Source organism: Watersipora subatra, chromosome 8, assembly GCF_963576615.1.
Source record: "Watersipora subatra chromosome 8, tzWatSuba1.1, whole genome shotgun sequence".
Classification (NCBI taxonomy): Eukaryota; Metazoa; Bryozoa; class Gymnolaemata; order Cheilostomatida; family Watersiporidae; genus Watersipora; species Watersipora subatra.
The window spans coordinates 56,782,584-56,798,029 of record NC_088715.1 but is presented as its reverse complement, the minus strand read 5'-3'; the positions used below and the strand labels follow the sequence as shown (position 1 = coordinate 56,798,029).

Below are 15,446 nucleotides of genomic sequence, written 5' to 3'. Positions count from 1 at the left end.
TGCAGGTTTTTATCATTTATTGATCTCACAGAGAGCCAAATAAAAAATTAGATGGTAACAGAGGACAACACAAGCAGCACTGTAAGCGATTCAGACTCAGTCCTCGGTAGCAACCTCAATGTTCAGTTTCTCAGAGACGTATACACCATCCAGAAACTTTCGGATATCCTTCTTCTTCACTGATGTACTTTGTTGGATTCTTGCAGCTATAAAAAGATGAAAATTTGTATCACTCACTTGGTATTTTTGGCTCGTGAGCTACATTACAGCTGAATTAATTCTTGAGCTGCTCCATATAGCTAATATTTTATTCGCTGCATGACTTAACATTAGGAAAACCAACACTAAATCGGAGTTATGGTTTATGTATCAATTGTGATAAACCAGTGGTTCCCAACTGGTGGTCCATGGACCCCTAGGGGTCCACAGGAGGTTTTGAGAGGGTCCACAGGCTGATGCCAGTATTGGTTTTTCTAGCTAGTTATTTACAGCTATTTCTGTCTTGCAGTGATTGGATCAATGACATAAAACCTTAAAAAGATAGGCGAAGGCTATCATATGGGTGGGGTTTAATGATCGAGTTCTGTTGGGATTGCGCTAGCCTGGGTTTCGGGGCTAATGAAATTCCCGCGGGGTGGTCCCGTTGTCTTGTTAGGTTTTTGGGTCCAGACTTTTACCACCTATGTGCATCAATCGATGGATAGTACCTGATTATCGGTTAGTAGTACAAAACAACAAAACCTCTAACCGGCAAACACTGTTCACCACCCTCTTCAATTTCAGCGATATACTAAGATCCATGGAAAATAGAACATTTCAATTTACAATGCATTGTTATCAACACCATATATTATGATGTTTATAAAGGGGTCCGTGAGTTTTAGATAAGGAGCTCAGGGGGTCCATGGCTCCAAGGTAGTTGGGAACCACTGTGATAAACAAATGCTGGTTTATAACGCAAATGTCACTCAAGTATTCAATAATTTACAAACTGAATTAACTACAAGAAATGGAGGCATTTTTGCAATAAATGGAATACAGTAGACAGCCCTATAACGTAAATTCCAAATAACCTAAAGAATTTATGTAGTTTTTGCTTTGATAAAATTGTTTTTATCCTAACCTCTAACCTGGCAACGGATAGACAGACAGACAGAGCTTTCATTATAACACAGCTATATTTTTCACTTTCTTTTCAACACAAAATGTTTTTTATTAGTTTTCCGTTGAAGAATAGACATTGCCATCTAGAACAAGAATGGAAAAAATCGATGTAAATTAAAATTGAAAGTGTGACATTCCCCTTATTGTGAAATCACGGTAATAATAAACGAATGATAAACTGAATGAAAGTGAAAAGAAAAAGGAGAAAAGTTGCCGATACAAACCAATAATACTGCAGTTGCTGTAGTCGTATTAAAAAATGAAGTCTAGTTTTTTTCTTTTTCAAAGAGCAAAGGGGTGAGTTTGGGAATATCTTAAAACAGATTAAACATATTGCATGTATTTTACATTCATATAGAGTAAAATACCTGTAGCGTAAACGTTCCCAGAACAGATTATTCCAACATTTATAGAGTACCCATATATATATATATATACTAATGAAGAATAACTACGTACTTTTAACTATTTTACTGAACTGCAACTTTTTCATCACTAAAATTTCATCACCTATCTGTTTCCGGTTTGGTTTTCACATCAACTAACAACACCGACAGGAGTGAGCATTGTATCTCTTTTATTCATTGTTAGAGAAATTTCAACAAATATCACATCGGCATATTTGTTATTTCGACGTAATCAGCACTGTAATCAGACGTAATCGCTGACTGCCAATTTTGAATTTAAGAGAATTTTTTGTTGATTTTATATGGAGGGCGAAAAATCAGTGTGTTGTACGCAGCAGGACGAAAAAATTGTACAACAAGGTTATCGTAAACTGAGAACTAAGATGCCAAACCCCACACAATTTTAGCCAGGTCATGTGAGTGATGTGGTGTTATCCTCTACTCATTTACTATTGTAAAATTTGTAATCGTATTGCGTATTTATTTTATTATGTCTTTGGATTCCTAAAATATACATGTAGTGTTGATTATGAACTAAAATGGTAAGTCGTCAACAAAACTGCCTTATGAACTAAAAAGCAACATCATGCACCATTATTTTCTCAAATAACAGTCCACTAGCCGCGTGCCTATTTGTGTATGGACCAGATGACTGACACACTTTAAGCACCACCCTAACGAATTATTCTTGTATGACATTTTATGGTACTGATGAGAATATACCAGAATCTGTGTTTAGCTCAGACACCTTTGACAAAATCTATGGGTTACTATATAATTGTTAAACTAAATTTATAAAGTTGAAGGCTAACTGATAGCACAAAATATTATTACATTAACAGTAGCGGATAACATTGCAGATCGGGGTGCAGATTTGCAATGCAGTATATTTTTGCAGAATATTTTTGTGCGTACTCGACCAAATATCAGGTTTTATCAACATTTTCAGGTCAGGAAAATAGACGGAAAGATTTCAGTCTCATCAAAATATCAACCGAAAACAGCAGCGACACTGATTATTTATATTTGAATCACTTAAAAGCTAGATCGAAAAATTTCCATTTAAAAATTTCTTATTCATGAAAGCAAAGCATTCTTTTTTTAGCTAAACAGTGTGCAAGAATAACTAATTCTTGCAGACTATTTTAAAATTTTCAATTCAAAGATGCTTTTGCTAGTGCACCACACAAGATGAGACACACAAGCCGATTGGTGTAATTCTATAACCACTGCTCTAAAATATAAACACGGTGCAGCATTTGCAGAATATGTTTTGACCCGACATTATAACCATCTGCCATGTTGGGCAGTCATAACGGTAATGTAGCGTGTTGACTGGATGGGAAAATGCGTCAAAATAGCGGGCAAGAGAAATATTTTTGTCTCGTGATCACGCATTGGCTTATCATTGACATTGTTTCACCCAGCAAATGAGCTCTTTATGGCACAGCTTGCCGCTTGCTTCACGGCTGTGTTTGTTGCCTTTTCGGTTTTACATACATCAAAATCATCCCAAAAAATGAAATATCACGATTCTATTGTTATAAATACATACAATTTTAAAACGCTGTCAATTAAACTCTATGTTAAAAACAAATTTTACTGCTATCTAACTTTCGAGTCCTACAAATGCGAAGACCCGACAATACATAAATTTGATGATAAGAAGTGGTGATAGCGATGATCTCACTTATATAAAACCTTTAGCTCATCCATTGTATTCTTTTTTTACAATTTTTATTAGCCTCTCCACTTTCATTTACAAAAGTGGAAATGTTTCACGAAATTACTTCAGGTATATGGGCGAAAACTTGCTCGAATTGTAAGGTCCATGTTAAATAATTCATGTCAAGGCCATAGTGAATAGAGACTTGACTGTACAGTAGACGATCCTATAAATTAAATAATCAGTTCCAGGAATGTTTATGTTATAGATAATTCACGTTGTAAAAGTAAAATACATGTAAATTGCCTAATCCGTTTCAAGAACTTTCCCTTTGGCTATGCAAAAACTTAACTCTTTCAAATTGCGAGCTGTACTGTAACTACAGAATTGTTGGTTTGCATCGACGACTTTTCTCCTTTTTATGATCACTCACTGGTTTTATAGACCATGATTGCAGTAAATTTACAAGTTGATAGGAGCTGCACATTTTCAATGTTCATTTACAACGATTTGCTCATTTTTCTAAACAGCAAAGTTATCTCTGCAAAGTCAAGCTAATAACAAATATTTTGTACGTCTACAATAAGGCAAGACAACAAAATCTTCAACTACAAAAAAGCAGTTCTACCTGTTCGTCGTCAATCACTATCCGGTGGTCAAGGTTAGTATAAAGCCAATTTTCGATGACAATCCAACTCGTGACATTTCGATTGATAGAGTGATGCTGTAAATCCTGTACCAACCGATTGGCTTTGTATTCATGAACAATTGCGCAGCTATCCTATTCGCCTTTTAGTCGACACATTTAACGATATATTACGACGAACTAGAATGTTGCAAAAATTATATAATAGATATAACGCTAAATACACCACGTTTCTTCTTCCGCAAATACGACGAAATAAACTAACATTCAAATCGATTTTGAAACACACCCAACTTGACACTTTACATTATATGAAATTTTTTACATAGTAGGAAGGAAAAACTTCACATTACTCTTTTAAGTTATCTGGAATTTCCGTTATAGGAGGTGTGCGTTATAGGAGCGTCTACTGTATAGCAAAAAGTTGGAGCGATTTTTGTACCTGAAATGAGTCGCAAATGAGAGATATTTGATGAGCTCAGAACTAAAAATTCAATAATTTTAGACTTGACTCTCCAAAAAATAGTACAACAGCAATTGTAATACTTAAAAATAGCGACACGGATTCCTTAGCAATGCGCACCTTCAATATTATATTTATTCTAAATAACCTTTTACAAAAGCATTGATTATAAGCTCTATTATATAAGAGCAATAATGGATTTCCAATTGGCATAAAGTTTCCGTCTATAATTCCATCGTAACCAGTAATGGAATTACATAGCCACAATGATACCAACTCTCAATTGGTTTTTAATGATTGCTGTAGGATGTGTACATTGGGTCAGTGTCGCTATCCGTTTAAGACCATTGAAACACTTCTAACCCGTTACAGCCAATACATATCTCTAAAATTTACTTGTGTTAATTTGAAACAAACCTACAGCCTTGTCGCAAGTGTTTTTGGCTCATTCACAACGCCAACAACAAAAAGCCCATCAAAATAATAAATATCAGAAGTACAAAAATCTATAGTAAATGTTTACAGTGTGACAACCTATTGCATGAACAAATGTCTGATGAATATTGACAGGATTATTACTCCAAAATGTGGACAGAACGAGCTAACCTGCTTGTGACACAGCTTCGATGTCATTGCCATCAATCTGGTATTCATCCTTGAGGCCGCTGCTGGCTGCTGTCACACCATCAGGCATCATCACAACCCTAGTGTACTTCTCACCCAAAAAGTTACGGATCTCAACCTTCTTGCCTTGCTCACTGATGGCAATGTTGATAGGGAAGTGGGCGTACACACTTTTCATTTTGTATCGATATCCCTAAAGAGGTAGTGCAATAATGGAACCCTAGCACATCCAGCTTAGTTAAGCCAAGTCACTATATGACAGCCAAAAATTGTCAAGCATGAACTCTGAGGTTTCTTGCAAAGAAAGCATACTATGAATGAAATTGGTTAAAATGAAGAATAAAACTACAATCAAGAAATACTTTATGCTATGCAAAACATTACATGGATTTGACATGTAGTAAACAGTGTTGAAGATTCAATGATTGATAGGATATAAGACAGTCAATCGCAGTCAATACAGAGAACAGTAAAAATAAATTAATGTTTGGTAAATACGTATGAAACATCTTAATACTACGAGAAACGTGTCATCACCAAAACTAAATTAGCTATTGGTTACCCACAAGTGTCATAACAGAGGAGATAGCGATTGGCGATTACAGCAGGTAAAGAAAGGTACCCACCCTAGGACACTTATATTTCGCTAGTATTTAGTTTCGTGAGTAGCATACAGAGTAAAATTTCGCTGCAACTTAATTTCGCGGATCTGATGAGTGCAAAAATATAGTGATGTGAAAATAAATGCAGTGGAACAAACATAATTAGATTCCTCAGGTCCAGTTCACTAGTAAAATTTTTTTTTCAATTTGGGACTAGTTTGTATTTGTGAACCGTGGGTAGAAATGTGTGGGCGAGATCGACAATGCAACTTGATCGCTTGCTGCTATTTATTTCTTGGACTATCAATGACGTCTAGGTCCTTGCCGCCGTGACTGATGTGGTACCAATATTAGATCTCAAGTATTTATAGCACGCGGTGGTCATGGCTCAATGTTGTTATTGTTTTTGGTTGGTAATAAAATTCATCGCTACAATAATTATTATTCAATTTTATGACTTTCCCTACCAGACTTTCATCCTCATCAGTTACAAATTCAGTGACTAAACTAATATCATCATCTTTCTCATTTGTCTTGGCTTTTCCAAAAAACTTGTCATCTCAATTTGCTTTGCCACGCTGCTCAGTCGGCGTATTAGCTATAATGAGTTTAGCAGAAATTGCCCACTGAGTCCAACCACACACAAAGGTTACCTGCATTTCTAATATGACGATTTTATTGTGGATATCAATGAACAAAGCTATTTAATTTCGCGTTTTCGCTCGTTATGATAGTTTAATTTCGCTCATGAAATTTTCGCGAGAGGATGACTCTGCGAAAAGGCGAAAGTTAGATGACGCGAATACATAAGTGTCCTAGGGTAGGGTTTACGCATACAATTATGGTTTGACGACCAGTTAGGGCAGCAAACCCTTTACAAAACTGACCGAAATATTTATATCTTTAGATTGGTTTGCGTGTGTTTTCGTTTACTTTAATGTAAAATTACTTTGCTGACAGACTTTTCACACAGCCAACACAAGCTTATAGTACAAAAGAAGCTGTTGTAACAACATTCCTATTTAATGAAAAATGGAAAATATTGGGTTAACACCAATATGTAGCACAGTTATGATGCAATTATAAACAAATAAACGGGCAACTACCGGACAGCAGCAAACTTAAGATAAAACTCTGAATCACATGAAAGGAAGCGGCAGTCAATCTTCAACTTTCTGCTGAAATCGCTAAACCAGCACTTCTAAATTATCAATTACTTCTACTGTTGACACGATTCAGAGACGATGCGTAAAAAAAATTACGCTAACTTTCCAACATTTGCTATTAACCATGATGCACTAAACGTCAGTGCACACCTTTGTTATTGCTCACCAACATTTCACGAGAACATTTCATGAGATAATTACCTCTGTTAGTATACTATTCTAGTAATATTTAGTTGAAATAGAAATGAATAAACCTCTTTGATAATTACTTTATTAGGCTAGACTGGCATTAAACTCGAGTAATTTTCTTGAAACAAACAAAACCGGATCTAAGATGTTTCACAAAGTTTGAATAGCATGTTTTCATTCTACATAAATTAAATAGGGTAATTCGACTGAAGACTTGCCAAATTTTTAGTAATTTGCAAAAAAGAAGCTTTGATTACTGTCGATGGCCGGTTTCAGTTAAATTATTTTTTAGTTAAAAAACTGGATTAGTGTAAAATTTATTTCTTCAAGGTAAGCGGTTGTTATAAAATACTGATGAAGGTGAATCCATATGTCAACCATGCGGCCATGCAATTAGCGCGCTCCACCTCTATGATAACAAATTAGAATTTTACTATAAGACCTTTCAATATGTTAAGAAACTAAAAAGTAAATTGTAAGTAATTTGAAGCAGTAATTTGTTTGCTACTTAATCCATTAGCTGCCAAAGACACATTTATGCATTATCTAGGGTCGAGTGCCGTAGACGCATTTTTGCGACTTTCCCAGCAATTGCGTAGTAACTTAATTTTATTATTCGTTGACATTATAACCCACTGTCTTTAAGACTGTTATGATATTGACAGTGTTGTCCGAAAAGATTTTTCTATAAAAATAGCCTAAAGTAACGGAGCAATTTAAAATTTTTGATTAGGAATTTCCAACCTAAAAACGAACGCTTTTTGTGTAAGTACCGCGCGCCAGTCTAAAAACAGATAACTACTTATGTTAATGACATTATAGCCAATTCAGATTTAGATTTTCGTGATTATAGAGATAATTAAAGTAGCAGCACTGACTCTGATAGTGGTGAAAGTAATAGCTTTGTAAGAGTAAGAAACATTTAATTTCATTGCGATCATAGCTTCACATAGCTTCATGATTGCACAAAGTATAGATACATTGAATCTTTTGCATAACAGCGTTGGTGATATGTTGGCAAAACAAAATATGAAAAAAAAAGTTCTAGATAGAGTTTGAAATCAAAAAAATATTGTATACATATCATGAACCAATATTGGTAATTTTTGGTAAAATGGCTGGTAGTTGGCCGATAGCTAAATTTGTACAAGGACGGCAGTGAAAGGGTTAATAAATCAGGCTGACATTTCTTATACTGCACGAACCATTGGCAGATTAACCAAAGCTGCATCTGATCATCCAAGATGCAGCTTTGGTTCGAGAGCAGATGATCTGATCATCAGATGCTGCTGATGATCATCTGATCATCAGCAGCAAGAGGATTAAACCCCCAGGGCTGATACTCCCTCCTAAAAGGCCCATTAGGTTCGGCCCAAAATCACGTTTTAGGGGGGGTTTTCAGACCATGGGGCACTGTCAGTGAATTTGCTACTTTAGGGGGGGGGGGGGGGGTTTCCACAGCCAAGCCAGTAAAAGGGCCCATGATCATTAAGGTTTTATTCAGTCAAAGTAATACCAAGAAATTGCACCGAAAATCCAGTCTTAATTATAATGCAGATTGCTGTTGCTTGCTTGCTGACGGGAAAGGAAGGTAAAAGAGACAGTCGACACTGCATCATCTTAGCAACCCTTTAGCAAAATACTCAGAATGGATGATAAACTTATTTCATTGTTATTCATTCTGTTTTCCTTTGTAAATGAAAATGATATTCCGATGGTTGATGCTTGGAATAAGTTTTATTAACCCTTTTGCCGGCATAGCGACATTTTGCGATTACTGACGTTAGTGGGCAGAGCGACTATTATGCCGCCACACGAACGGTTTTTATAAATAGATTTATGGTTAGCTAATTGCCTTTTTTGTTTAATTTTTTTACCAATAGTAAATTAAAATATATTGGCCTCTGTTAGCAACAAAAAAATAATCCGTTCGCAGAAGAAAAAACGATCGTTTTTGCAATACTGAACAAACGAAAAATCCGAAATAAAAACGTATTTAAATAAAATTTGGAATTTTGTTTGTAGCTTTTTTCTGCTTTATTAATGCATGAATCATATTGGATGTTTAGTGGGGCGTGAAACCTGGGTGCCCTCTAGGGAACTCCCAGTGTTTAGGGGGTGTATTTCAAATTGGCCAACCAGGTGATTGGGGGTACAATATCCAAGTCTGGGCCTAGCAGGTGGGTGTTTCTTTCAGAGTATCAGCCTTGGGATTACACCTAGCTAATTGTAACTTTGGTAACCTGTGTTTACTGCATTTTATAGTTTATTTTAAGAAAATTTTCTTTAAGTGTTATAAAAATACCTTTACCGAATACTCGGAAAATATTCTAAGTTTAAGATATAATTTTAGAAAGTTGCCTAAAAAGAACTATATGTATTTAGTATACATATAGTTCTCATAAGGTGACTTTCTAAAATATCGACATATGACGGTCAAAACAGTAACTCTACAACCCACAATAATTTAGATAAAAATCACATCATTCTTAAACCATTAAAGATGACAAACTTGGTCAACTTAATCGATAACTTACCTTTATTACACCAGTAAACATGTTTTGTATGTGAGAACACACAGTATTCACAGCAGCCAGCTCCTTTCTGTTACTGAACCATTTCTCAACTTTAATCTGATTCTTGCTGATTAATTCAATATCAATCTGTAGATGCTTGAAATTTCGTGTGAGAACACCTCGAGGTCCCTTAACTGTGACGACCCTAGACTTCACTCTGACAGAACAGTTGGCTGGGACATCGACCGTCTGCTGACAGTGTATCGTCTTCATGTCGCGTCTACGAAGGAAATGACTAGGTTAATTATCGACGACGCAATAGAAAATATGCCATAAAAATCCAAGTGATTGTTCTCATTTACAACTTAATCTGTTGATTTAATTTATAAACAAAATTAGGTGTATTTAAGTCATTTGATATTCGATCGGCTATGCTGAAATTAAGAGATGCATAAGAGTAGCTTGGACAAATAGAAGCACATTGAGGCTCAATTTTTGTAAGAGATCTCGCCAGTGATAATATAAATTATAAAAGAACAGCATCTTGAGCTTGCTTAAAGATCAGCAGTCGCATAATTGTATGCCGATCCCACAACCTGAATGCAGATTTGTCTGATTAAATATATCCATTATAATATCAAATATTCTCACTTGCCTTTCAGCGGAACCGGAAAAGAAGGATTTCGGATTGTAGACGACTTAAATCATAGCGCGTAGGATTCGTTTGTCGGTACGCACATTGGCAAAAACGAATTTATATACGAGGATAACGTAAATAGAAGAGGCATAAAAACCTTGTTGAGATACAAACACGTACACGTGGTACACCAAAGGCCAGTCTGTTATAAATTATCAGGTACTCACAACTCCAAGAGGTTGTTGACATCATAGATATAGTAAACCCTATATGGGTTTACTATATCTATGGTTGACACTATAGCCCTATTGTAAGAGTTACTTTCAGTTAAATGTACGTACAGTATTTACTATTAAAATGGTTAAGATAGTTTCAACTATATATATATATATATATATATATATATATATATACATATAGAGACCATCCAGTTGATGCAAGCAGCTAGCAGGCAATGCATACACTGAGCGGCATAATCAATAAATCATGTCGTGGTTGTAGTGTACAGAAGCCTACGCTATGAGTTTGGCATCAATAAACCGCAAAACTGGTCAATGAGAATAACCACGCCAAGCTATTCTAGAACATCTAGATCTGGAGATACAACCATATATGGTAAACCAGTCAGATATCGTCGTGGTGGACAGAAAGAGCGAAAGAGAGAGAGTGCGAGAAAAAGCAAGAGGAAGAAATGCTGGCATATAAGAACAACCGTAATTTCAGTAGTCATTAGAGCTTTGGGTGCTCTTACACCTGTACATCTAATGTGGCTTTCTCAAACATCGGCAACAATAAACCGAAGTCAGCTGACGGGAACGGATAAGATCCGGAGGCGTGTGCTCAAGCTCCCAAATCTCCGCTAGGAATCTCCATATATATATATGTATATACATGTATATGTATATACTGTACATAATATATTATGTATATATATACCTATACACATAATATATACTATGTATACATCTATAGATATTTATATACTATAATATGAAATATAAAATGTTTTTAGTTGTTAATCAATGGATTAGTAGTTAAACATTCTTCATGTTTATAAATAAGAAAGTACCATAGTAAGTAAAGATGTAAGTACCATAGTAAGTAAAGATGTATGTACCATAGTAAGTAAAGATGTATGTACCATAGTAAGTAAAGATGTATGTACCATAGTAAGTAAAGATGTATGTACCATAGTAAGTAAAGATGTATGTACCCTAGTAAGTAAGGATGTAAGTACCATAGTAAGTAAAGATGTATGTACCATAGTAAGTAAAGATGTATGTATCATAGTAAGTAAAGATGTATGTACCATAGTAAGTAAAGATGTATGTACCATAGTAAGGAAAGATGTATGTACCATAGTAAGTAAAGATGTATGTACCATAGTAAGTAAATATGTATGTACCATAGTAAGTAAAGATGTATGTACCATAGTAAGTAAAGATGTATGTACCATAGTAAGTACAGATGTATGTACCATAGTAAGTAAAGATGTATGTACCATAGTAAGTAAAGATGTATGTACCATAGTAAGTAAAGATGTATGTACCATAGTAAGTAAAGATGTATGTACCATAGTAAGTAGAGATGTATGTACCATAGTAAGTAAAGATGTATGTACCATAGTAAGTAAAGATGTATGTACCATAGTAAGTAAGGATGTAAGTAATAGGTAAAAGAATAATTAATTTAGACTAATTAATTAATAATTAATTTAGATTCATCAGCTATTGAGGATTTTGTATTTTGTACTTTTAGCGCTTTTTGAAACTACATTTTATAAAGCTCAAATATGCAAGCTGACAAGCTATTTTAAAGTTTCTCAAGCTCCAAATAGAACCAGAAGAATTTTACAAACTCTACGCGTACAAGGTTTTCGTACGGTAGTTGAATTAGTTTAAAGATTAAATAGGTATTTTCTGTCTATGAGCTGTCCTCTGAGGAATGTACATTCAAATGCTGCTAACTGCACAGCTTTACTATACAATAATTTATATACAACTTTGCACAAATTAGTTTAGAGTTGAATATTTAGTTGAGAATATTTAGGCAATTTTGCTAAAACCATGGCAATTAACTTTGCTGGTTGTCAAAATGTTTTACATGGCTTTTATAATAACACAAATTCATCATCAAGTTTTATAAATATTTATTGATTATAATACAAACATAATAATATAATAATACCGGTTAAACAAAAAATTTTTGTTTGGGAACAATAACAAGGTTCTATAAATGCTTTGAATATGAACATGTGGTAATAATACATAATTATTGTTTATCAAATAATCGAGTTGATGGTCAGCTGAAATTAACTTTGATTGGTTTATACCATTAATATGGCCTATGGCTTTATGTGCAAGCCAAATGCATTACCGTCTCTCTCCCTTTCCCATGTCCCGTGAGAATGTGGGCAATCATGGTTCTCCCAATTTCCTATAACTATGAAGTTTCTTGTCAGGTTTCAACAGTAGTTTGCCATTGCCTTCTGTTGTGTGTTTTTCTTGAGACACCATCTCTAGTTAGCTGACAATTGGCTTACCGAGGAGCTCCTCCACCGTTTATCTGGTTTTGTTTTTTTATCCTGCAGGATTGCTCGCCATCCTTCTCATTCACACTAGCAAAACAAATAAAGGAGCCCGTGACCAGACCAGAATTGGAAATAGTGGCTGCATGCTTTTCCTAACACTACCAGTGGTCCTTATGTGACTCGAACCACTGACCTATTGATTATAAGCTAGCGCCCTAACCATTTAACTAGGCTGCTCTCAGATTAAATTGTATTTCATGAAGAAAGTCTAAAATAAAATATAATTGTCTCTTTCTGTAACTGAATTTACAAAATAAGTAAATTTTTCTCACCGCCACCTCTTTATAAATTAATGAACACAATAAAAGCACATATTAATTTTGAGAGATTTTATTAACTTAAATAGAATATTCCAAAAAATAATGAACTGTTCTATGAGGAAATGACTTTTTGCCAAAATGGTTCCAAAAACACCAGAAACTGTGCAAAATGTTATTTTTCTCCCACAAAGAATAGTCAGTGGGTAATTTATAGTAAACTTTGCAGTTTTCAACAAACTTAAGTTAAGACCCAAACACGCCCACACATTTAAAACTACACCATGCCAATTGATTAGACGGTTTTTATTTATGGAGCCCAAGTGTATATGCCGTGGTTGTCGGCAGAAGTTACAGACAACTCCAAACAATGTATGTAATGAACGAACAAGAGAAAACTACTCCAGCCATAACGTGAAATTAACCGATTACTCATTGGCTCGCGAATGTTTAGCTTATGATCACGGAGTCACTGTAACAGTTTCGGATAGTTTAAACTCATTTATAAAGAGACGTAGAATCCAAACTAACATCGTATTGGATGTTGTATTTTGGGAAAATTAGCTCGTCTTGTGGTTTCCAAACCTAAACGTGCGGCTCTAACTTGTTATAGTTTTTGTGTAATTTAAGTTTTATCTATTACGATTTAGTACAATTACAAAATAACGCTACAATCTTACATTTGTGGGAATTATCTTGTTTTGGATTTCATTACGGTAATAAGTTTTTTGTGCCATACGCACCCAAGGATAATGGTTGTTGTTTGAGTACTGTTTTGCTTTTTATGTATTTAAACTCGGTAAGGCAATTGTTACTGCTTTAAAAATACTCATGTTAACTTTTCTACTTAAAAAAACTGATGATTTGTAGAGGTTAAAAGTTCTTCGCTCTCAGGCCTGCCAACCCAAGAGTGGGGCAATGCGTGAGATTTGGTTTAGGGGCAATTGATGTATCAATGATAGTATATATAAAATTGTGGAAATTGGGGCAAAAATCTCATGCATTTCTAACGCATTTTCATTTTTTCTTTGGGGTGATTGCGTGAGTCTCACGCCCAATGCGTGAGAGTTGGCAGGTATGTTCGCTCTCTAATTCTTAGCATTACGTGGGGACCGTTACGTACCATCAGCTGCACTTATTTCTAGTTACTGCTGTTACTATACTTTACGAGGATGTGTGGGACAGCAAATCACAAATTAGATTAATTTTCAACTATCCAATTTTACGTTTTGAAATAAAGCAAACGAAAGCTGAGCTTTTTTTGTGAAGCATTGAATCGAACTGATCTTAAAATGAGAGTTTGTAAGATCAACTGTCAGCTACAAAGATGAATTGCTAGTGAGCAAACTTACGGTAACTGATGGCAATAATTACATAAATTTTGCGTTGTTAAAAATTAGACTTCATAACAGAGGTATGCTTAGACTGTCAGGCGGCGGAACACTTTTTCTGTCTTAGCAACCTCGTCAATTAGCTACTTTGATTTTTTTTCATAGAATTTGGCCTGTATGCAAAAAAAACGGCATTTGTAACACTTCATTTTTCTGTATCAATTTCTATTTTGTATGAAGTTTATAGCCTGGTTATATTGAGTAAAAAACCTGATTTTTCATATTTACAAGCCATGAATTTCTTGCTTTTAATTAAACTGTCTTTGGTTCATAGCCTTAGGTTTTTCAATTTTTAGATTAATTATGAATATATGTTATTATAGATCTTGCACAACACTTCTGTATGCTAGGTTGTCTGGTCATTAGAACAGGAGTAAATGCTTAATTCCTTTGATTAAGCGTAAATGCTACCAGCAATGACTGCTGCATTGAGTGTCAGTTGATTCAATCCGTTTGACATATTGGCTTCATTTTTGTTGTAATAAATGCCCATGTAATATTGAAATCATACAATGGACCAACGTCGGTTACTAAATTTTGGCTCATGCCTATTTGGCTCGGTGTGACTGCTTGCCATTTACAATTTGAACTAGCTATCTACAGCAAGCTATGTTCAAAAACTCCTTTGCAATTTAACAAACTTGAACCATTTTTACTATATTAATTATTTTGACAGGTGAACTATGTATAGATATAGCAAGTTTATTTCTCCTGAGATGGGTGTAATGAATATATTTTTGAGAACTAAATAGGTCTAGACATCATGTTTGCGGCTGATATTTTGTTATTCTCTGTGTTTCTATGGGTTCTGAGTTGCCCGCTGCCGACGAATTCGCAGTCTACTGTTTCAATAATTCTGAGTGATGCTTTATAGATTTTCCAAAATGGCGATGTATCCTTCAAAACAGATTATATTTCAAAAGAAACACTTTGGAGTCATTTTTCAATTCATGTCAACTATTTGCACTAAGCCAAGATACCTGATTGCAAATTATTTTTGCGTTCCTTACTGATGTGTTTCATATTACAAGATATCAACAGAATTTACTACTCAGTATACAGACTGGTCTTATTTCAGTAGTTGCATGAACGACAGTTACTTTTAGTAAGGAATTTTTTTGAAGCTAG

General features: G+C 34.8%; 1 protein-coding gene across 2 annotated transcripts; it reads right to left on the bottom strand.

Moving 5' to 3' along the window:
• LOC137401496 (large ribosomal subunit protein uL6-like) lies at window positions 1–10,126 on the bottom strand. Of its 2 annotated transcripts, none has more exons than XM_068087875.1 (4): window positions 10,095–10,126; window positions 9,465–9,723; window positions 4,953–5,163; window positions 1–206 (listed from the first exon to the last, which is right to left on the bottom strand). In XM_068087875.1, exons 2-4 carry the CDS (start codon window positions 9,714–9,716, stop codon window positions 97–99), a joined length of 573 nt encoding a protein of 190 aa, XP_067943976.1. In that variant the 5' UTR covers window positions 9,717–9,723; window positions 10,095–10,126; the 3' UTR covers window positions 1–96. The 2 variants fall into 2 exon arrangements, with proteins under 2 accessions (XP_067943976.1, XP_067943977.1); XM_068087876.1 differs by having other exon boundaries at window positions 10,099–10,119.
• Between the last annotated feature and the right edge of the window lie 5,320 nt (window positions 10,127–15,446).